Source organism: Syngnathus floridae, chromosome 7 (genome assembly GCF_059516105.1).
Source record: "Syngnathus floridae isolate MCC-2025c chromosome 7, RoL_Sflo_1.0, whole genome shotgun sequence".
In the NCBI taxonomy this organism is placed as follows: domain Eukaryota; kingdom Metazoa; phylum Chordata; class Actinopteri; order Syngnathiformes; family Syngnathidae; genus Syngnathus; species Syngnathus floridae.
Window position 1 is genome coordinate 1527485 of NC_142419.1, and position 24888 is coordinate 1552372.

Genomic DNA, 24888 nt, shown 5'->3' on the forward strand with positions numbered 1-24888 from the left:
GTATTTTATCTCAAAATAGGCTGCTCCATTAATGATTTGAGTAAATTTACGGATCGATATAGAAGGGAAACATAAGTAAGCAGTGCCAATGAGTTAGATCAAACTTTAGTCAGTTCCGATCATTAAGAAACGCGATTGTTTACAGGGAGCTGCAACGACACTTTGCTGAGGCTCATGGGAGTCTGCGAGCTGAGTCATGGGAGTTTGCGGGTGGCTAATGCTATTATGATAGCTGCTATACGCACGAGGCTATTTCATCTCAAAATAGGCAAGTAAATTTATGGATCGATATGGAAGGGAAACATAAGTCAGCAGTACCAATGTGTTAGATCAAACTTTAGTTAGTTCCGATCATTTTATAGGAGATAGTTTGAGAAACGCGATTGTTTACAGAAGGCTCATTGGTTATTGGCTAGTGGATGCATACCGCAACCCTAGTCAACCTCAGTTTGTTGCAGTATAGCTTCTATTTTATGCGCCTTTTAATCCGGTGCGCCCTATATATGAAATCATTTCTAAAATAGAAAATTCAATGAGGGTGTGCCTTATAATCCAGTGCGCCTTATGGTGCGAAAAATACGGTAATGCGTTAAAGCGGTGCTTCTCAATCATTTTCTGTGATGCCCCCCCTGGGAAGAAGAAAACATTTCGCGCCCCCCCATGCGTGTACCCTTATTAACATTAAATAAAAATAAATAAATACAAGAGAAAGATCAACTTACAATAAAGAATAACTTTATTAATAACATTGTTTTTTAGTTTGTAACAGAACAGATTCAATGTGCATCACTTTGCCTGATATTAAAAGATAAATTATAATTAATTAAACTATAGACATTCTTGACCAACTGCTATTTTATGCTGGCAAAAATACAATAAAATAGTAATAAACATTCATAATATTAAATTAAATAACAGCAATAGATAATATTCAATTCGAAGTAATTAGCAACTCAGGATGACAATAGATAAAACATTTAAACCTACAAAACAAAAATAAATATAACAATTTGTGCTTTTTTTTAATCAAAATGATGCAGCATGACGAAGACCATATCCACGGCTGCAGGTAGTATCAGCTCTTCTGCAATGGTGTGTTGTTGTTTTTGCACTGAGAAATTACGTATTAAGTACGCTGCTTTATATGATGCTTACAGTGCTTGCTGATTGACTGAAGTACTAGCATTCACTCAGTGGGATGATTGTTGGCAATAATCAGCCCGTTTTCACAGAAAAACCTCAAGCATCTTATCACCGTGATTGGGGTGCAATGACTGTAAGTGCCGCCTTAGTTTATTTGGCTTCATACTGTCCGCTGCCAACATTGTAAGGCACAGTAAACACACCGGTCTTTCCTCGTCTCCCATCGTAGTCACACTGAAGCCGAGCGCTACGTACGCTTCGTCATATTTCCTTGTCTTAACTTTCGTGTGACTCTCAATTCTCTTATCTCCGTCTCTCTCCGCCGTTCTTTTAAACCCTGTTAAATATTTTCCCATGGTGTCCCACTGCACTTTTTACCGCCTGCTCTGTGCTGTGAGTGCGTATGATCCGTGCGCTCTACACTGTAGAGCAGGGGTCTCAAACTCCAGTCCGCGGGGGCCGCATTCCTACATGTTTTCCAAGTTTCCCTCGTTAAACATACCTGATTCAATTATCAGGCTACTGCAGAACGTGAGGATGAACTGATCATTTGAATCAGGTGTGTTTAACGAGGGAAACTTGGAAAACATGTAGGAATGTGGCCCCCGAGGACTGGAGTTTGAGACCCCTGCTGAAGAGCGAATACTCCTCGCGCACACTCTTATAGTCTCTTACAATGATACCGCCACTCCAACCTACTGCAGTGGATGTCTAATTATCCTTTAATCTTGTACAGCCAAAAGAAAAGCATGTTCCCTGGTGTCACACGCGCCCCCCCTTGGTGACGCACCGTGGACCTCTCACGGGGTCGTGGCTGCGAGACCGAGGCACAGGAGCCGGGCCCGGTCAGCACTGGCCAGATGAGCAGGACGGCTGTGGCCAAGTTACGCCGATCCCGACCGATGCGCGTAGCCATCCTGGCTGCCAGGCATGTAAAAAACATCTAATCCGAGCCAATCTGCATACGCCGAGGTGCGATAGAAGGCACCGGCGTCACCGAATTGACAGCCCAACCATGGCCACACATCATTGCAGGACAACTCCATATTACAATTAAAAAGCAAGCGAAAGGAGAAAAGAAGGAAATAAAGCAAAAAAGAGAGAACACTGCTGCGAGGCTGCCACTCACGACCGCGCCATAAAAAAAATACAGCTCATCATAAAGTGGAGACACTAAATTTTCGCAATGACAAAAAGTTATTTCCATCCATCTGTCGTCCAGCCTTTTAAATATAACATACAGTAGCTCTCTTTTTACTCGGTTGTTATCGCGTGAACGTGACTCTTCAGTGTGGACACCTGTGGTCTTGTGACTGCAGTTGGTAGTCACAATGGTTAAGAACGCACTAAACAACAACGCCAACTAACTAACTTTCCGAAGTTTTGGCCAAGATTTCTCAACATTTTGTGTCGCAAACCGAATATGTTCCTCTGCACTAAAAATGCACTTATGTGGGTGTAATATTTCCTGATTTTAGTTTTTTCTCAGGAATTTCCTGGTACCTTGTTCAAAGTTTGTTTTGGAACACAAACTAAATTGATTAATATTTTATTACCGTTTTTTTCTGCACTATAAGGCGCGCTTAAAAGCCTTTAATTTACTCAAAAAACCCCAGTGCGCCTTACAACCCTTATATATGGATCAATTGGTGAATTTGTTGATCCATAGTGGTTGGACACAGCGCTCTACCAAAATGTTTCAGTACGACTAGTAAATTACAAGATTGCATGGCTTTCAGCATTACGGCAACCGTGGTCAGGGGCGTTACCAAAGTAATAGCGGTAAACACTCATTCTGTGCGCATTCCTAGTCCAACACCACTTGTGTGAATAAAGACGCCAAAATAACACGCATGCCACTATCTGCCAATGGATTGTGAATGCCTGGGCTGATTTATCAATCTCAACTGTGGTCTGACCTTTCGCGATGGCAGGAATAATAACTGAACTGCCAGGCAATTGCTGTAAGTCTGAATGCACTCCTCGCGGGAAAAGACTCAATATTCTGCCTCACCGGTTTTGTCTGCTGATCCTTTTGCTGATTTTGAACCTGACAGATTTTTGGGGGTTCAGATCCTGGACGAGCGGCTGACTAGCTCAATCAGTAAGTGACATGACTTACAAACGGAAGACCCGGGTTCGATTCCCGGCAGGGGCACAATATGAGCAATGAGCGATTACCTTACCAACAGTCAGTGTGGGTCCTTAGGCAAGACCCTTAACGATACCGCCTACCTCAGAGATAATGAGAGTACAAGAAACAAAAGACATGCCGGCTCAGACGTCGCCCGGACAAACAAGGTCTGCGTCAGGTGCTGGGGAACCAGAGCACCCTGATGAAAAATGGGCTACTGGAACAAGACACAAATGGGCGAGATGCGAGAATAAGGATCTGTTGGAATGCTACTACTCCAGCAACCCGAGCGAGAGGGGTTACATGCGGAGAATACGGGAACAATGGCAACTTCAATACCCACAGTCAACATTATCGGCCAAGCAACTAGTAGCTCAATGTTCCAATATCCATAAACGGCACCTGCTATCACACCTCGAGATTGATGAGATACAACACAAATGCCATAGCGAAGGCCAACCAGAGCACCAGGTCAGAGACGAGCTAAATCCATGTAAAAGTCCAGAGGTTGAGGACGAAACCCCAATAAGCACAATCAAGCTGAACGAGGCAGCAACTGACCTGAAGAACAAGATCACGGTGAGAATGAATGCTCGGGAACCTAGATACACACTGCAGAGGCTAAGTGAGGTACCCTCAGAAAGTCTCCTAGAAGATGTGAATGCAGCATTGACAACAATTCCTACGGCTACCATCACTGAAACCAATGAGCTGATATACACCTCAGCAGCAGTGATCCTAGAAATGCTTGGCTACAAGAAGAATGACCATATGCGACCACAACAGTGCCCACCATGGAAGAGAAGGCTGGAGGCCAAAGTCAAGATAGCACGGAGAGAAGTGAGCCAAATCACAGAGGCCCAGAAAGGTGCAATGAAAAAGCAAGTTCCCAAGAAATACAGCCAGATGCCCATACCTGAAGCACTCGAAACTGCCAAACAAAGACTCCAAGCCTTGGCCAGCCGCCTAAAGAGGTACACAAGAGAGAATGAAGTCAGACGAATAAACAGGTTGTTCACAACACAACCAGCGAAAGTGTACGCTCAGTGGCAGGGGAATAATAGCAGAGCAGACCCACCAAGGCTGGAAACTGAACAGTACTGGAAGGATATATGGGAGCGGGAGGCATCACATAAGAAGGATGCACAGTGGCTGGTGGCTCTGAGAAAGGACCACAGCAAGCTCCCTGAACAGAACCCAGTAACCATCACAGTGGCAGACATCCAGAGAAGAGTCTCAGGAATGAAAAACTGGACAGCACCAGGCCCTGACATGATCCACAGCTACTGGCTCAAGAAACTTACAACTCTCCATGAGCGCCTGGCAGCACAAATGAACCAGCTGCTAAGGGATGGGACTCACCCTGAATGGCTAACCCAAGGGCGTACGATCCTGATCCAGAAGGATCCATCAAAGGGTACAGTCCCATCCAACTACCGGCCAATCACCTGCCTCTCCACAACATGGAAGCTGATGTCGGGCATAATATCAGATAAGATCAGCAGGCACATGGATCAATACATGAGCACTGCTCAGAAAGGGATTGGTAAAAATACCAGAGGAGCAAAACATCAACTCCTGGTGGATAGAACAGTCACCCAAGACTGCAGAACTAGACGTACCAACCTGAGCACTGCCTGGATTGATTACAAGAAAGCATATGACTCAATGCCACATACTTGGATCACTGAATGCTTGAGGCTGTACAACATCAATGGGACTCTGAGAACCTTCATCGCCAACTCGATGAAACAGTGGAAAACCACACTTGAAGCCAATGGCAAGCCACTTGCACACGTGACCATCAAATGTGGTATATACCAAGGAGACGCTCTGTCCCCAATGCTGTTCTGTATAGGACTGAACCCCCTCAGCCAAATAATCAACAAGACGGGCTATGGATACCAACTCAGGAATGGGGCCACCATCAGCCACCTCCTCTACATGGATGACATAAAGCTGTACGCTAAGAACGAGCGGCACATTGACTCCCTGATCCACACTACCAAGATCTACAGCTCTGACATCGGAATGTCATTCGGACTTGAGAAATGTGGCCGCATGGTGACTAAAAGAGGAAAGGTAATCCACACAGAGGGGGTCTCACTCCCAGAAGGAACAATAGCAGACATTGAGGACAGCTACAAATAGCTTGGAATTCCACAGGCAAATGGCAACCTTGACGAGGAAACAAGGAAAGCAGCCACAGCCAAATACCTCCATCGAGTAAGGCAAGTCCTAAGAAGTCAGCTCAATGGCAAGAACAAGTCCCTAGCCATTAACAGCTACGCCCTACCAGTAATCAGATACCCTGCAGGAATCATACGGTGGCCAAAGGAAGATATACAGACCACAGATATCAAGACACGGAAGCTCCTAACCATGCATGGAGGGTTCCATCCCAAGTCCAGCACCCTGAGACTGTACACTAGCCGTAAAGAAGGAGGCCGAGGACTAGCGAGCGTGAGAGCCACTATCCAAGATGAAACATCCAAGATCCATAAGTACATCAGGGATAAGGCCCCAACGGATCACGTGCTCAGTGAATGTCTCAGACAATGGGCATCAAAGGAAGATGAGGTGCTGGAGGGACCATCATGGGAGGACAAGCCCCTACATGGGATGTACCACCGAAACATAGCTGAAGTAGCTGATATCCAGAAATCCTACCAATGGCTAGAAAGAGCTGGTCTGAAGGACAGCACAGAGGCGCTGATCCTGGCTGCACAAGAACAGGCCTTGAGCACCAGAGCAATAGAGGCCCAAATCTACCACACCAGACAAGACCCCAGGTGTAGATTGTGCAAAGAAGGTCCTGAGACAATCCAGCACATAACTGCAGGGTGTAAGATGCTGGCAGGTAAAGCATACATGGAGCGCCATAACCAAGTAGCTGGAATCGTGTACAGGAACATCTGTGCAGAGAATGGACTGGAAGTCCCAAGATCCAAGTGAGAAACACCTCCAAAGGTGGTAGAGAATGACCAAGCCAAGATCCTCTGGGACTTCCAGATCCAGACAGACAGAATGGTAATGGCGAACCAACCGGACATTGTGGTGGTGGACAAAGAGCAGAGGAAAGCCGTTGTGGTTGACATAGCCATCCCAAATGATGGTAACATTAGGAAAAAGGAACATGAGAAACTTGAGAAATATCAAGGGCTCAGAGAAGAGCTGGAGAAGACCTGGAGAGTTAAGACTTCAGTGGTACCTGTGGTCATTGGAGCACTAGGGGCAGTAACCCCCAAACTGGAGGAGTGGCTGAAACAGATGCCAGGAAAAACATCTGACATCTCAGTCCAGAAAAGTGCAGTACTAGGAGCAGCAAAGATACTGCGTAGAACCCTCAAGCTCCCAGGCCTCTGGTAGAGGACCCGAGCTTGAAGGGAAAAAGAGACCACCCACGGGGGGTGAGGAAAAGTTTTTTTTTTTTTTTTTTTTTATATATATATATATATATATATATATATATATATATATATATATATATATATATATATATATATATATATATGTATAGATCTAGAGCACAATCTAGAACAATCTTAAATTGCCAGATTACCACAAACTTGAAATTGCAAGTCTTAACTGTGATTTTTTATCTATCTATCTATCTATCTATCTATCTATCTATCTATCTATCTATCTATCTATCTATCTATCTATCTATCTATCTATCTATCTATCTATCTATCTATCTATCTATCTATCTATCTATCTATATATCTATATATATATATACATATATATATATATATATGTGTGCGTGTGTGTGTGTAAAATATGTAATATGTCATGTCACCGTGGGATAGTAGGAAACGCAATTTCAATTTCTTTGTGACATGAAGAAATTGACAATAAAGCAGACTTTGACTTTGACTGGTTTGACATTCCCTCTAGCACAGCTCTATCTAGTGGATGCATAATGTTGCGTGTTGTTTGAGATGTCCGTTGGTGAGCAAGGAAAACAAGGATGTGGAGTAACAGTAGGTTCTTTATTTGCAAGATTTTGGGTTGTTTAATGGCGGTCAGTAAACATGGTACGACAGCAGATGAAGGTACAACGGTAGCAAACAACCCCCATTCTCCAGGTCAGAAGGTTTTATACTGTCCGGAAAAGACAGGAAAGCGTCACCTGACCATTTTGACTTTGTATTTTCGATTGAGCAGTCATGTTTATATAAAATAATAACAGGATTTACACATATATGAACATGAAAATTATATGAGTTTGTCTAACCTAACAGAATATGTACACATTGCTGTTGCTCTCTCTTCAATAACGAAACCCCAGTCAACCCCATTTTGATGCAGTAGCTTCTTTTCTATGCGCCTTTTTATCTGGTGCGCCCATATATGAAAATATTTCTAAAATACGGTATTGGCCCCAATATAAGACAATGTTTTTTGCATTGAAATAAGACTGAAAAAGTGGGGGTCGTCTTACATTTGGGGTCTCGACATTATACCCATTCACTTGTGCGCAGCGGTACGTTAAAGGTTGCTGGTATCGACTGAGTATGTTGCTGTGATCGTGTGCGTCTTTGACACAAAGTGAGTATATACATTTCATTGTTACTACTGTCTACTGATGTGCCGTTTGTCCGATCGCGGTTTGCTTCGTGTGCGCACCGTTTGATTGACAGCTCCGGCGCGCTCCTGTAAGTTTGCCTCGCATCGTACTAGTAGCCAGCCGCTACGCAGCGGCACGGCGACTAACGGTCGCCAGCAAATGTATTTTGTTGTCTCGATGACTTATGTTTGGTGTGTTGCAGAGAGTATTTAATCTACGTTTATTTAGTATAGCGGAACTGTTACGCACAGTTAGTTATGTAATGTGTGCCGTCTACTAGTTGAGCTAGTTGACTAGTTCTACAGAAGTTGAGCATTGACTTACGTGCTGTATTTCTGTCTGTTGCAGAACCACACACACACACACACACACACATCACACACACACTCACGCACATACACACACCCCACACACCCTTCACACGCTTCATAGAATAATCACACACACAAGAATCACATTCACACACCCAAAGACTCAACCATGTACACTACACACACCTGCTCTCACATCCTAACGACCAAACATGCGCCTATACCCTTTTGCCAGTTTGACTGTATGCCCCTATGAGCCACAGTGCCTGTTACTTTTTTGCCAATAATTCGGTAAAGCAATCAAAACTGAACCACGTCTTCCCTCCTGTGTTCTTACCGACACCCGGGGCGAAAAGTGTATGATCATCTGAGTCAACCCCCTATACAGTCCTCAGGCTCCCCAACAATAGTGGTAGCAGTTTGCATTATTTCATTGCAAAGTTTTTCCTCATTCAGATTTGTTTCAAGATTACAGTTACAGTTAGACTTCACTTTGATGGTTGATGCAGTTATTGCAGTTTTGTTGTTTTATCACAGTAGATTGGTTTATTTACTTTTCAAAAGCCAGAAGCCATTCATTTACATATGTGATTGCACTTTAGTTTAAATGTTCAGATATTAAGATGTGATAGACAGTTTTTGCATGATTTGAATGAGGCAAAGTAACATGCTTTTTTTCTCGAATATATTGTTATAATCATTTGTTTCAGATGTAATCATTTTCTGTATAAAAATTTAATTTGGTGTTCAAAAAGTCTTTTTTCAAACTTGAGTCTTGAAAAAGAGGGGGTCGTCCTATAATCAGGGTCGTCTTATATTCGGGTCAATGCGGTAAAACATTCAATAAAGGTGCGCCTTATAATCCAGTGCACCTTATAGTGCAGAAAATACTGTACACTTTCCCGATCAGTGTGAAAATAAAGAATGGTTTAAATATTGACAGCAAAATGATATTTTTTATGAAATTGCAATGCATGCTATGCATTATGGTATACGATACATAGGTTTGAAAAACCTGGATTAAAAATTTACCTCCTGGACTGTCATGGAGGAGTGCTATTACGGAACATTCCACACCTGGAATAGATAGCAGGAGTGTTTTTACATTTTGCAGCAGTAAAACATCATATCATAAAAGAAGTGGGATATTTAATCCTAGGTAGATATGTTATTAATTTCTCTTCACTTTTCTTTATTTTCCTCCCAAAGCAAAGGTAAGCCACCGCCTCAGATGTCCCCGAGCAAGTCCAGTGGACGGGAGTTCTGTGTGGCTGCCATCTTTGCCTCATCCCGATCATGGTTCATCACAGACCCCACCATGAAGAGAGAGAAAGGTTAGGTTTAAATACCAATACACTTACCAAAAGAGGCACTATTCCTTTCATTAGAATGTTAGCATCATGCTGGTATGTTGGCCTAAAATATTTTCAACTGCAGTATTATAATGTGAATGTATGATTTAATTGTAATTTAAATTTAATTTAAATGTTAAATGTTTTTTGAACAAACTTGTTAATTAAAACATAATTTAAAAATAATTGAAATACAAAAAGTGTATTATTATTATTATTATTTGTATGAATAGTTTATGCAATTGTCAATTTTCATGTTTAAAGATACAGCTGAACCTCGATTTTATGCAATTTGATTCTACGCAACTTTCTGAAGCGGTTTGGACCCCAATTTTTTTCATTGTATTTTAAATGGAGGATATTGTAGAAATAGCAGTGCAAAAAGAAAAGAGGCACTTTCTACAGTGACTTTTGAAAACGCAGCGGCATGTCCTTTATTCTTTTTCTCTTTCTGTGTTCCTCAGTAACATGGTGCTGCAAAACACCTGTCAATCTATTGTTCATCACAGCATTGTCATTTTCTTCATTATGCATTTTATGGCTGGCGGGACTTATAGTCTGGAAAATACAGTAATTTGAATGTTTGTAAACAAACTTCTCAATGATGACATTGAGAAAAAGTACCGTTCCAAATTATAAAGGACTGAACCTAGTCCAGTAGTCCAAAGAACTAAATATAATTTTGTTGTATGTTACGATACCAACAAAAATGTTCCAGCAGTAGTGTAGTCATTCAAAACTGGACCATTAGTAAGTTATTTCATTCTTTTCCAAATACTTCTCATTGCTGCCTGCAGTTATGAATGGCTGGACAGATGCCGTATTTTCAGAACTATATGTCGCTCCAGAGTATAAGTCGCACCAGCCATAAAATGCATAATAAAGAAGGAAAAGAATTATGGGGTAAAACTTGTTTGATAAAATCCAACATCAAGAAACAGACGTCATCTTGAAAGGCAATTTAAAATAAAAATAGAATAGAGGCAACATCAAGCTGAACAAGCTCAGTGGCCTAGTGATAGAGTGTCCCTAACCCTCAGACTGGAAGGTTGTGGGTTCAAGCCCCGGCCGGGTCATACCAAAGACTATAAAAATGGGACCCATTGCCTCCCTGCTTGGCACTCAGCATTAAGGGTTGAAATTGGGGGGTTAGATCACCAAATGATTCCTGAGCGCGGCACCGCTGCTGCTCACTGCTCCCCTCTCCCACAGGGGATGGATCAAAATCACATGGGGATGGGTTAAATGCAGAGGACAAATTTCACCACACCCAGATGTGTGTGTGACGATCATTGGGACTTTAACTTTTAACTTTAACTTTAATTGTACAATATGCATTACATGACACAAACAACGAGCTGAGAACGTGCCTGACGTAACATATCAAGAGTTATTCAGATAACTATAGCATAATGCTAACATGTTCACCAAACCATCCGTGTCACTCCAAATCACTAAATCCAATGATATCTTCATCCTCTGTGTAACTTTTAAACAAGTCCGCTAAGGGAGAAGATGAGGCACTTCCTCTTCTACGTCGCTTGTGTCAGACTTGCCGTCAGTTGCAGTTAGTTCCAGTTATTCCAGTCTTTCTGAATCCTGACACACAGGCCTCGAGCGCCTCTTGCGGTTTAATGTGAAAATAACGTGTAATTATATAGTAATCTGTTAATAATTTCACACATAAATCGCTCCTGAGCATAAATCGAAACCATGGGGAAAAAACTGTGACTTATAGTCCGGAAACTACGGTAGATACTTTATTAGCCTCCAGAGGGAAATTCAGTTGCCAGCAGTATAAATTAATAATTGAATACACACTTAAACAGATATATACCGCATTTATTCTAATTATCGCCCATATTCTAATAATCACGCAGTGTGTTAGCGATGACTTATATAAAAAACATTGATACCTCTAATTATCGTCCATGCTGCTAAAAATTCCCCCCAAAACTTACGTTTTCCTCTGTGACCGCATGCCGACGTCACTGCGCAAGTTTAAATATGACTGATTTGACAGCACGTTGAATGTCCCTTTTAAATTGTTTTTCTCCATAAACTATGATACAATTACACTCGTCACTCCGCTACATTATCATCACACAATTACGTTATCGGGGCGTGCGCTTGAATAAGACGATCGCGATATCATGACGTGCGCAGGATGACATGTGCGACGGTAACGTGTCGCATCGATGGAGCGTCAATTGAAGCACCCCACTGTTAGAGGTAGATCAAAACAGCCGATGTTCTAGTGTTAAGAACACCAGTGAGATCCAGGTATTGCATACTACATCAGGAAAATATATACATATTATCGCCCATTCCGGTGCCCCTTGGCGATCGGACAAAAAGTGTTCTCTATTAAACGACCCCCCCCCCCCCCCACCCGTTGGACATAAACCTTCTCTAATTATCTATTATAATTGGAATAAATGCGGTAATATAAACATCAGGCACAATAAAAAACGACTGACAAAATAGAGGAGAATGGATCCACAGTAGATGCAAAATACACCCGTGATCAAATAAATAACCAGCTCAGTGGCCTAGTAGTAGAGTGTCCGAGAGACTGAGACTGGAAGGTTGTGGGTTCAAACCCCGGCCGGGTCATACCAAAGACTATAAAAATGGGACCCATTGCCTCCCTGCTTGGCACTCAGCATTAAGGGTTGGAATTGGTGGGTTAGATCACCAAATGATTCCCGAGCGCGGCACCGCTGCTGCTCACTGCCCCCCTCGCCCCCAGGGGATGGATCAAAATCACATGGGGATGGGTTAATTGCAGAGGACAAATTTCACCACACCCAGATGTGTGTGACGATGATCATTGGGACTTTAAAAAAATAAATAATCACCAGATGAAGGTGTCAATACGTATGTAAATAAACAACAACAAACAATATTCATTTGCCAATCCAAGATCGTGACTGCGAACGCACCCCTAACCCCCCCAACAAGTTAAAAAGTCTCATTGCATGGGGGAGAAATGAACCCCTCAGCCTTTCCATGGAGCAAGATGGTGTCAACAGCCTGTCACTGAAGCTACTCCTTCACCCAGTAACGGTGCTGTACAGTGGGTGTTCGGGGTTGTCTTTGATGGACAGCAGCCTGTCCAACACCCGCTGTTCTGCCACAGACGTCAGATCAGGAAGTTCCGTGCCCACAACAGAACCTGCCTTCCTCACCAGTTTGTCCTGGCAAGACGCATCCCTCTTCTAGATGCTGCCCTACACCCCCCCCCCCCCCCCCCCCCAGCATGCCACTGCAAAGAAGAGGACGCTCATCACAACACATTGATAAAACATCCGCAGCATCACATTGGAGACAATGTAGGATGCCAACCGCCTGAGGAATTACATTGTCCACATGAGCAGACCAGTCGAGTTTGTCATCCAGCAACACTCCAAGATATTTACAGGTCTGCACACAGTCCCCATTGAAGGTCACCCGCTCAGGATGAGGCCTGGGCCGCCTGAAGTCCACCACCATTTCCCTGGACTTGGCGGTGGTTAGGTGCAGGTGGTTGGAGCCACACCAACTGGCAAAGCGCCGAACCAGGCTCCTGTACTCCTCCTCCCGTATATCTCAAATACAGCCAACAATCGCAGTGTCGTCTGCACGCTTCTGAACGTGGCAGCACTTGGAATTGTACTGGAAGTCAGAGGTGTACAGGGTGAATAGGAAGGGAGAGAGCACCGTTCCCTGTGGACCTCCCACGCTGCTTCTCACCATGCCTGACCTACAACCTCCCATGCACACATGCTGATGTCTGCCCGTCAGGTAATCCATGATCCACGCCCTCAGGTCTGAGCTCACGCCCATCACCAACATTTAGTTTCTCAGGAGCATAGGCTTAATGTTGTTAAAGGTCCTGGAGAAATCCATGAAAGTAATCCTCACAACCCCTTTTTACTTGTCCAGGTGAGAGAGAGCGATGCAGCATGTAGGCAACAGCATTTTCCACCCCCACCTTCTCCTAATACGTAAATTGTAGAGGGTCGAGAGCATGCCGAACCTGAGGCCTGAGGTGGTGAAGCCGCAATCGCTCCAGTCTTCTCCACGTGTCATTCAGCTGGTTCGCCCTCTCCACAATATCACTAATGGTGACATCTTGCTTTGGGTCGCAACCGGTCATCAAACTCATCCCGTCCCTCACCTCCTTCATGCTGTTCCACTGCAGCTTCTGATCTAACTTCTTTCTATAAAGTGAACTCGCTATCTTGAGCTGGGCCCTGAGCTCCCGCTACACTTGCTTGAGCTCCTGCTTATCACTGTCCTTAAAGGCCCGCTTCTTACGATTCAGGAGGCGCTTGATCCCACTCTTAACCCAAAGCTTGTTGTTGGCATAGCACTGCACTGTGCTTACTGGAATCACAACATCCATGCAGAAATTGATGTACTCATTGGTACTCAATGCATGGCCCCAGCAACAATCCCAGTCAGAAGTCCAAGAGCAATCCCTCAGAGACTGCTCAGCCTCAGGCGACCACTTCCTGAACAGGCAAGTGGTCTTTGGAAATATCAATTTTGTCTTGTATGCCAACCAAGCAGGACCAAGTTGTATCTCTCTTCCCAAGCGCAGGCAGAGAGATGGCACTGTATTCACCCTCAACGTTAGCATACAGCAGATAGTCTTATTTCCCCTGGTTGCAAGGAGTTGACGTTCTCCAGGTTCATGGAGGGTACAGGAGGCTTAGAATGCCACTTCTCAGTGAGCCGTTTAGCCCCTAGCTTAGCCTTTAGCTTAGACCCGGCTCTGCATCCATGATAGGGCTTCCTCACCTCCACAGGCAACCTACCTGGGACTTTGCTTTCAGGTTGAATTGAAAATCAGGTTGAATTGAAAATCCCTTGAGTAAGCAATAGACGCCATAACACGGAGGATTAGAGAAAGTATTAGAGAAGAGAGAGAGAGAGAGAGAGAGAGAGAGAGAGAGAGCACTGCAAGAAGGCAGCAACACACGACGGCCCGGGGGGGTGCTGAATCATTGGTCCAGTGAGGGCTGGTTTTGTTGTTGAATAATCTACGTATTTTGTACTGATAATTTGTTATTTTACCTTTCTCTGTTATTTATTGTGCTGCAACTGCATGTGTGCTTGTGTTTAGTGTGTGTGCATCTGGATTCATTACCCCAGAAATAATATTTTTTGCACAAATAGAGACTAATGGGTATCTTTAAATCTTCTTTTTCTTTCGGCTTTTCCCCTCAGGGGTCGCCACAGCAAACCATCTGTTTTCAGATGGTTCGCATGAGAAAATTTGGCAAATTTTTACGTCGGATGCCCTTCCTGATGCAACCCTCTGCATTTACCCAAGCTTGAGACCAGCACAGAGAAGACACTGGCTTGGGCCCCCAATCGATGCATTTATCGCCATGTGCAGAAAATTCACAGCCCAAATGCATTAAAACCATTCGACCAGAGCCAGGACAGAACTGACAAAGCTGTGTGTTAGCCACATGATTGATAGATTGAATGACACTTTCGATTGATTGTTACAATTTTCACCAGTTTATGATGAGGCCTAAATTATGCATTGATTTCTCTAAATTGTTTTTCATCCTCTTTACAGATAAATCAAGGCAAACCATTTTCGACTCCTTGTACATCATCAGCTGCTATGGTAACCTGGTAGAGCATGTTCTCGAACCTCGGCCAGTAAGCACAACACAAAAGATAACCCATGACACTGCTTTAGAACTTCATACCTCCCCAAAGGCATGCTGGACTTTAGCAAGGTGACCCTTTTTTTTTTTTAACACATCCCAAATTTTAACAAAATATTAAATGAGCCAATCATGCTCTTTGGTGTTTTTTCATCTAAAACAGAACTCCACAGTGGAATGAACTGCAGCCACCTTTCACCTCCAATCATCCACTAGTTTTGGCTTCCAATAATGTGCAGTGCTGTCAGCACTTTTTGGCAGGTAAGCCTGATTAACGTGGCATGGTATTATCCTAAAAATATACAGTACAAATCATATTGGTACATTTAGTTTTCACATTAAAGATGCTCGATGACATGACAGAGCGACATTTAAACAAACATGTAAAGCATAAATATTGATATGGTAACTTGGCCCTGGAATAGAACCACTCAAGTCGTTTACTTCACTCCAAACTTTTATTGTGCGCACAGGTGGCGGACTCAGCTCAGGTTATTTTCAATGATCCAAACTTGTACTTGTGCATCACTTTTAACAACAGGCCATGTATCAGTGGTAGGGAATGTCGTCTGGCCATCCAGTAACCGGAGGGTTTACTATTCTATTCCCACTCTGCTCGAGTCATGTGTCCTTGTGTACTTCGGCAAGACAGTTCACTCAACTTGCTTCCATTGCCACTCACACTGACTTGTCAGAGAGCACTTCTGTCAGTGTGAATGTGTGAGCATATGAATAATGCATCCACTTTTTCTTTAGTCTGGTTGGTACTTGGTGAGGTTAAGCTTCGTGCAGGCGTTGAGGCGTTCATCCATTAAACGTGATCGTAGGTTGGACTTGATGTTTTAAGATGTGAAAATGACGGCTCACATGAATACGTAAATCCAAACAATTACAGCAATACTTACACGCTTCAGTGTGTCGTATGTGACAGTTAAAGTCCCAATGATCGTCACACACACATCTGGGTGTGGTGAAATTTGTCCTCTGCATTTAACCCATCCCCATGTGATTTTGATCTATCCCCAGGGAGAGAGGGGAGCAGTGAGCAGTAGCAGTGCCGCGCTCGGGAATCATTTGGTGCTCTAACCCCCCAATTCCAACCCTTAATGCTGAGTGCCAAGCAGGGAGGCAATGGGTCCCATTTTTATAGTCTTTGGTATGACCCGGCCGGGGTTTGAACCCACAACCTTCCAGTCTCAGGGCGGACACTCTACCACTAGTCCACTGAGCTGGTGGCAGGAAGCACGTTCCAAGTTTTGATAATCAGCTGGTCTTCCGGTTGAAGTTTTTTTCATTTATGTCCACATGTGCTTGCTCGCCAACTCTGCTTTCTGTCGTGTGATTCTTTCCAAATCTTCATTAAGTGACTTGAACTTATCCACCCACGTTTGAGGCTTTCAGCTCAGCCACTTCAGCTTAAAATTATCTGAGGGAGACATCAGGAATGTAACTCAGGTCAGCTGTGTTCAGTGAACACTCGTTTGGATGGGTAATGAACTTAAAAAGATGAGCGTGCTCACGAAATTCTCCAAAGCGTGCTTTGAGACTGGATGTGAAGCCAGCTAGCTGGTGGAGATCAATGTTTTGAGTGGGCTCACTTGCTGTGCATGCATCTTTAAATTCTCTCAGTTTTTCAAAATGTAGGAAACGACCTGTTTTAAGATCCATGATGAAGAGCTCCAGCTTGTTTTCAAAAGCAAACACGGCGTGTTAGGACGATAACACTATTTGTGGGCTCACTTGCTGTGCATGCGTCTTTAAATTCTCTCAGTTTTTCAAAATGTAGTAAACGACCTGTTTCAAGATCCATGATAAAGAGCTCCAGGTTGTTTTCAAAAGCAAACACGGCGTGTTGAAGGGATAACACTGTATTTGTGGGCTCACTTGCTGTGAACGCATCTTTAAATTATCTCCGTTTTTCAAAATGTAGTAAACAACCTGTTTTAAGATCCGTGATAAAGAGCTCCAGCTTGTTTTCAAAAGCAAACACGGGGTCTTGAAGGGATAACACTGTATTTCCAATGCCTTGCATTTTCATGTTGAGCTGATTCAGATGTTCAGTCATATCCACGAGATAGTAAAACTTGAGGAGCCACTCAGTTTCGGCTAGCTCAGGATTCTCGATACCTTTCATTTCAAAGAAAGTCTGGATTTCATTCAGGCAAGCCGCAAAACGGCTGAGCACTTTCCCTCTTGACAACCAACGCACATTGCTGTGCAAAAGCAGACCGTGATAGTTATTTCTAACTTCATCCAGCAGTGTTTTAAACTGGCAATCATTTAACGCTTGGGCAACTATAAAGTTAATCACACGAATGACCAGCGACATCACTTCGCCAAGATGCCCATCATACATCTGAGCACAAAGTGCCTCCTGGTGTACAATGCAATGGAAACTTAAAATGAGTCTTTTTTCATGTTCACGGAGGTGGCAGAGATGAATATGCTGAGGTTCTCTTTGGGAGTCACATGGTTAGATAAGATCAGGAACGAGTGCATCAGAGGGACAGCGCACGTTAGGTGTTTTGGAGATAGAGGCAGAGAGGTCAGACTGAGATGGTTCGGACATGTACAGAGGAGGGATAGTGAATATATTGGTAGAAGGATGCTGAGGATGGAACCACCAGGCAGGAGGTCAAGAGGAAGACCAAAGAGGAGATTTATGGCTGGAGTGAAAGAGGACATGGGGTGAGAGAAGAGGATTCACAGGATAGGGTGAGATGGAAACAGTTGGTTCGCTGTGGCGACCCCTGTAGGGAAAAGCCGAAAGGAAAAGAAGAAGAAGAGTACGCATAACAATGACATCTAATGTTATATTTACTGTATTTTTTGCACTATAAGGCACACTGGATTATAAGGTGCACCCTCATTGAATTTTTTATTTTAGAAATATATAGGGCGCACCGGATTAAAAGGCGCATAAAATAGAAGCTATACTGCATCAAACTGAGGTTGACTAGGGTTGCGGTGTGCATCCATAGATGGTACTGTGCTAAAGGAAATGTCAATGAGGTAAAGTCCAACTCCCTTCCTGCATGAAAGTGATATGCTTTGGCTTCTTGGTCCAGCAACCCCACTCATTTTTTTTATGATCACAAACTTTCTTTGATTTGATCTGTATCGCGATAAACCAGCCAATGAGGTATTCAGTCAAACTTTATATACAAAAATTGCACAATAACCAAGAACCAATGAGCCCTCAGTAAACAATCACGTTTCTCAAACAATCTCCTATAAAAGTGATCGGAACTGACTAAAGTTAAATCTAAGACATTGGTACTGCTTACTTATGTTTCCCTTCCATATCGATCTGTTGGATTTTGTCCACAATTTAGGGAGCGCGCTATCTGCGCCTCACGGCAAAAGCCATTGCCAATCACCTGTTATCCAATTTACTCACTGCGTGCTCGTTTGATTTCTTCAGATTTAGGAAAATGCTAAGACACTGAAGCAGAAATTAGACTTACACAGGTTGGTTGAGTTCAATCACAATTGTTCAGAAAGCTCTGTCTTCAGGAAAGTACAATACAGCGCTGGGCCCTTCAAAAGCAGAAAGTCTCCATTCAGAAAAGGCAACATTCAAGGTTCTTTGGTCAGCTTATATTCATTTGCATGTGGGCCGAGTTTGATGGGTGATGAGTCAGGGGGTGTGGCAAGTTCGCAGGAGATTCTGATTCCATGGGTGTGGTGCTAGTTATGGGTGATTCGGTGTGTGTGTGGGCTGTTGTCTTCCATCCCGTCTTTCGGCCTTGGCGATCATCTTTGGCCGAGTCCTTGGCTGGCTCCCTCTGGCACCTGCTGGTTTTTATTTCCACGTGACCTTCCTGTGAACATTCTCCTCCATTGTTGGGGCGAGTTGCGGGCCGCGCCCTCTCTGCCTGGGTGTGTCTCAGCCACACAGAAGGAGGCAGGCTGTTGAGAGCACCAGGTGGGGTTAATTAAGAGGGAGAGTGTTGGAGCTCACGGTACCCTGCTATGATTTGGACAAGGCAGCATTTCCAAAGGGCAGGACTGCAGCGGATAGCTTGGTAAACGAAACAAAAGAAGGAGCCGGTGAGCCTTTGGACATTTGAATATGGGGCTACAGCTCACATCTGGGTGGCTTTGGAAATTAATATGTAAAATTGATATGGGTTATGGTTATGCTAAACATTATAGTGAAATTGTGGTAAATTATGTGGTGTATTTTAAAAAGTAAAAGCTAAAAAAGAAATCGGGAAAAATGTTTGTGTGTACTTACCAGGGTTGAAAGCTGTTTGGCTAAGTCATCCTGACTTAGTATTTAAAAATTAAGTATTTGATTTGGGATATATCGCCTAATTATGGTTTAGAGTTTGACCATCTATTTGTGTTTATTTTAAGGTTTTTCACCTGTGTTTGGCTGTGTTGGCTGTGTTTGGCTGTGTTTGGCTGAAGATAATCAAAAATAAAACAAAGACAAGGAAGAAAAAACAGTCATGATCACTGAGTGAAGTCCAGTTCAAGTCCTTTTTGTCCAAGCGCCTTTCAAGTGGGGAGCTGCAGTTTAACCCCACAAAAGCGTGGGCCACTTGACATCCATTCTTGCACATACACTGTCGCACCTCATTCTTTCATCATTCTTTGAATTTTATCATTTCATACGAAATTGTGTGAGCTTTTGGCAGTAATTAATCTATTACTGTTCCCTGACTATGCAAAGCTATGCAAAGCTTGCTCTTTTGATACTCCATGTCTTTGCTTCCGTCATTATATTCTCAGTTTAATCATACTTCCAACCGTATCTTTTCTTTGTTAGGCAAAATATTTCGCTCTGTGCAGAACGTTCAGTAGTAATCAAAAAGCTGGCGTCTCGCATTAGGCGACATATGACGTTTAGTCAAAACACTAGATATAATCAAGTACTGAACGGTCAGCCGTGTCCATGATTTAGAGAAAAAACATCAGGCATGCATTACACAGTTCCTTAAGGGTCATTAAGCTATTTAGGAAATATATCAAAAAACATTTGTTATTTCAAAGTGCTCAGAAATATATATCAGATCATAAAGTTATAAAACCTTTGTCATTACCACTTATCAAAAATGTCTAGTTATGTCTTCTTTATTGATTTGGTGTGTAGGTATAATTATAAGCTTAAAGCGTTTCTTTTATTGATATGTGAATATACTTTTCTGCTTATGTACTTTATTCAATGAGGTTTGAGCATATCTGTTTTTGTACCTAGGCAGGACTTTTTGTATTTCGACCCAATTCCTTCCGATCCGTAAATTTACTCGAAACATTAACGGAGCAGCCTATTTTGAAGTGAAAGAGCCTCATGCATATACTAGCACCTATCATTATAGCATTAGCCACCCGCAAACTCTCATGAGGCTCAGCAAAGTGTCATGGCGGCCCCCTATAAACAATCATGTTTCTCAAACTCTCTCCCATAAAAGTGATCGGAACCGACTAAAGACCGATTTAACACATTGGTGTTGCTTATTTATGATTCCGTTGCATATTGATCCGTAAACGTACTCAAAAACATTAACGGAACAGCCTATTTTGAATTGAAATAGCCTCAAGGGTACAACAGCTATTCAGTGACGCCCCCTGACACGCCCGGACTGACCATAGGGAGAACCGGGAGTATTCCCGAAGCGCCGGTCTACGATTGGCCTGCTGGCCTGCGAGCTCTTTATTTTTATTTTTTTTATTTTGATTTTAATAAATCAGAGACAGGCTAGGCGACTCAGGCCACTCAGGTCAGGAGAATGTGACGAAGGAAAAACGATTGGTTTATATCAATTAACACCCGCCCTCACAGTCCGTATCAACCACACAGAGCGTGTGGAGGAAGGGGTGTGTTACGTATATCAGATGCCAGCTGCTGTGGTGTGTGTAGCTAGCGAGCGGTGCAAATGAGGATAATGGACTTCAAACGTGGTAAAAAGAAGAGGAAAGGCAGAGCGGGAGAGGGACAAAAAATAAAGGCGCTGGAAGAAGACGCGGCCAAATGCAGAAAGGTTACGGATTATTCACGCCCCCCCCCCCCCAAATACACACGGTGCCATTAAAAAAAAACAGCGTGTGTGCCCGCGCATGCATGCATGCCAGTGTGCATGTCTTGTGTGCATATTGTTAGGGTTGATAGATTAGTTTGATCCTAAGCTTATGATGGAATGTAACCTGTAATAATTAAGCAAACTTGTCCTGTCTTACAAAGTAGTAGAACAAAGTGCTAAGATCCTTTGAATTGATTGACCAGCTGCAGAGGAAGCAATCAAAGTTGCTCTGTTTAGACAACATCGTAAAACACCCCCTGCTATGATTTGACCAGAGGCTAGCGGTTCACCCCCATCCTGTCCACTCTCACCCCCACCCTGTTTCTCTCAATAAATATGCTCTTGTAAGAGGCCTAAGTCAGACTTCGTTCGAACATCGCTGTATGCACAGTGACGAACGGCCTCTGCACTTGCAAGTGTTCACAAGGCATAATGTCTCCCGTGTGGTTCTTGCAAATAAGTTGGAGTGAGCACCACTCTAACACATATGTGCCGCTGCTTTGTAATAAGGCTGTCCCTCTGTTGATTTATTGTTAGATTTAGTTCTAGTTGATTTTGTAATTTGAAGAGCCATTTGTTACTCTTTCTTACATGCTCATTCCTCTAAACTTTGTAACTGGACCTGGCTAAATTATTATTAAAATATATGAATATGTGTGCTATGCAAAGGTGGAAATATTGCCAGTTTTGGTGCTTCAGACAGTAGGCCCACTACTAGCTCAGAGCAGCTGACAGGTAAAAGACAATCCCATGCAGGCAATCACTGTTTGGGATTTAATCGGCTATGACTAGAGAACTATAGAGAATGCATTTATTACCTGTCTACAGTATTATTTTATTTGCTTTGAAAAATGAAAACAGAAATATTGACTTGTACTTGCCATATTGTTAATATACCTTTACTATCGGTGATAATTACAGTGTATTTCATATTTTGCTTCCAAATATTTGGAGGGTGAACCCCTCCCCAGCTGACATACTATTGTGTGTGCATGTGTGTGCGCACAAGTGCATTTTGTTCGTGCCCAAGCATTTAAGTGTGGGCATGGCCAGGGTGGCCTGGTTACATAACTGACTCCTGGCCTGAGAAACTCTCCCAGTCGGGCCCTGCCCCGTGACCACGGTTGCCGTAATGCTGGGAAGCGTTGCGGCCTTATAATTTACTAGTCGTACTAAAACGTACTGAAACATTTTGGCAGAGCGCTGTGTACAACCAGTATGGATCAACAAATTCATCAATTGATCCATATATAAGGCGCTCTGCATTAAGGTAAAGGTAAAGACCCAATGATTGTCACACATCTGGGTCTGGTGAAATTTGTCCTCTGCATTTAACCCATCCCCGAGGGGAGCAGTGACCAGCAGGGCGCACTGTGGTTTTTTGAGTAAATTTTAAGATTTTAAGTGTGCCTAATAGTGCGAAAAATACGGTACGTATAATGTCAACAAGCAGAAGCAAGTAAATGCTGAACAGTATAGATCTAAGTACCGATCCCTGAGAACACCACATGTAACATTACTAAATTCACAATTCGCATTGCTATGGATTACACAGTGGGTCCTCTCTGGATGTTAAGAACTTAACTAGGAATCCAAAATACCAACATGTTTCAAGTAGTGGTGTCACAACACCAGAATTTCAGTAGTCGGTACCAATACCTGTGTTTTACCACGATTCTCCATACTAATTCGGTACCACGGTAATAAACAACAAAACAACAGAATCCACTTACTTTTAAAATCAGCAATTTATTTAAAACTGCTTAAACCATGTACCGTATTTTTCGGACTAAAAGTCGCTCCAAAATATACGTCGCATCAGCCATAAAATGCACAATAAAGTGAAAAAAACATATAAGTCGCTCCGGAGTATTAGTCGCAGTTTGGGGGAAATTTATTCGGCAAAATCCAACAACAAGAACAGACATGAACGAGCAACAACAGGCTAAACGATACGGTATGCTAACGTGACATAAACACAAACGAGAAGCTGAGAACGGGCCTGATGTAACAATAACAGTTATTCAAATAACTATAACATAAATAATACCTTTATCAGACCATCTGTGTCACTCCAAATCATTAAAGCCATCGATCGAGTTGGTCGTCCTCTATGTAAACAAGTCCGACGTCAGCGGCGCGTTGCAGTTCAAATTTTTCTACAGGCCCATATAACAATATATAAACTATGTATATGTTCTTGGTGTTGGATTTTGTCTAATAAATTTCCCCCCAAATGCGACTTATACTCCGGAGCGACTTATATATATGTTTTTTCACGTTATTGTGCATTTTATGGCTAACCTATGTTCCGGAGCAACTTTTAGTCCGAAAAATACGGTATGTATGGAATTTGGGTTGGATGGAATTCAGATTGGCATGGTTGAAGTCTCCTGCAACTATTAACACTGTCTGCCACAGTTACCACAGATGTGAACAGAAGAGTCTGCACTGTAACATTAAAAATTCGATATCTGGAGAGCAGTGAGTGTGTTTGTCAGTTGCATTGGTGTACCACCTCTTGTCAATGTAGACACAAAGTCCTCCTCCTCTGCTCTTACCAGAGTCCGTTCGGTCGGCTCTGAAGGCAGCACGGCCCGCTAGCTCGATAGCTGCGTCGGGGATGTAATGGTCCAGCCAGGACTCCGTGACAATCAGAACACAGAATTCCGGACCGTGAGATGTCCTCTGCAGTCAAAGTTTGTCCATCTTGTTGGTTATCGACCGGGCATTAGTAAAAAGAGGCTGGGGATGTCGGGTTTGTACGGGTTAGCTTTTAGCTTGGCTGCTAGTCCTCCTCTTTTGCTTTCTATGTCTGCGCCGCCTGCGCAACTCCAGCGGGGGGATAGTAAAGCCAGCCGCCTTTGGTGGCTGCCGAATCTCCTGGGGAATCGTGTTCTAGAAATTCAAGTTCTTTTGCAGGCAGAAGGTGTTTACTGCGACCGACAACAGTTCCGCTCTGCTGTTTTGCACACATGTCACAAGCAGGGATGGGATAAGTACTAAAAATGTTACAAGAAAAGTTATAAAAAAAAGTTACAAAACTGCCAACAACTGAGGAGCGCTGGGTCGCTGTTTCAGTGCGCGGCGCCATCTTAATAATATCAGGAGGATGTGAAAAAAACATTTTGAGAAATATATGCTGTAGATCAGGGGTGTCAAACTCATTTTTGTCGTGGCCCGCATCGTAGCCATAGTTTCCATTGGAGGGCCATTATGTCTGTCAACGCCTTATATTATACACAGTATGGGCTCAATAACAAACTGATGAATAACTAGTTTTGAAATCAGGGACTAGTAGAGTTGTTCAAATATTTTAAAAAGGTGAATGATAATAGTGTTGGATTTGGTCCACAATTTGGGAAGCGTGCTATCCGCAATTTTTGGTGCAAAAAAGTAATTTCATTGTTTGTCTCCCATTCGTGTGTGAACTTGATGCTGCCAGTGTGGTCCATGTTGTTGAGGTGTTCTCGGAGCTGTTGTGTGTGGCCTATTTTGATTTTTTCCAGAATGTCAAAAGGCATTTCATATTTTGATGGTGACAGAGTGAAAAAATAACGGTCATCATTCTTAATAAACATTCACATCGCATTTAGTCTGAAAGTTATTATTTTATTCCCTGTTCATAAAGAAATACCTTGTTGCAGTTATTGCGCGTGACTGACGGCTGTAGA

General features: G+C 43.1%; 1 protein-coding gene and 1 long non-coding RNA gene across 19 annotated transcripts in view; one reads left to right on the forward strand and one right to left on the reverse strand.

Moving 5' to 3' along the window:
* The window catches only part of bcas3 (BCAS3 microtubule associated cell migration factor), a 322912-nt gene that overhangs the window by 239991 nt on the left and 58033 nt on the right, over positions 1-24888 (forward strand). For all 17 annotated transcript variants that reach the window (XR_015859651.1, XR_015859656.1, XR_015859654.1 and 14 more), the window contains 3 exons: positions 9371-9495; positions 15092-15257; positions 15349-15446. Coding sequence is in view for 12 of the 17 variants with exons in the window: in XM_088381955.1 (XP_088238081.1) it covers positions 9371-9495; positions 15092-15257; positions 15349-15446 (389 nt within the window). In the remaining 5 variants the exon portion in view is untranslated. The remainder of the gene's footprint in view (positions 1-9370; positions 9496-15091; positions 15258-15348; positions 15447-24888) is intronic.
* Positions 15625-24308, reverse strand: LOC148394782 (uncharacterized). 2 transcript variants are annotated; one of them, XR_015859658.1, is made up of 3 exons: positions 23776-24308; positions 18653-19097; positions 15625-16611 (listed from the first exon to the last, which is right to left on the reverse strand). It is a non-coding gene; the product is annotated as an uncharacterized LOC148394782 (long non-coding RNA). The 2 variants fall into 2 exon arrangements; XR_015859657.1 differs by lacking the exon at positions 18653-19097.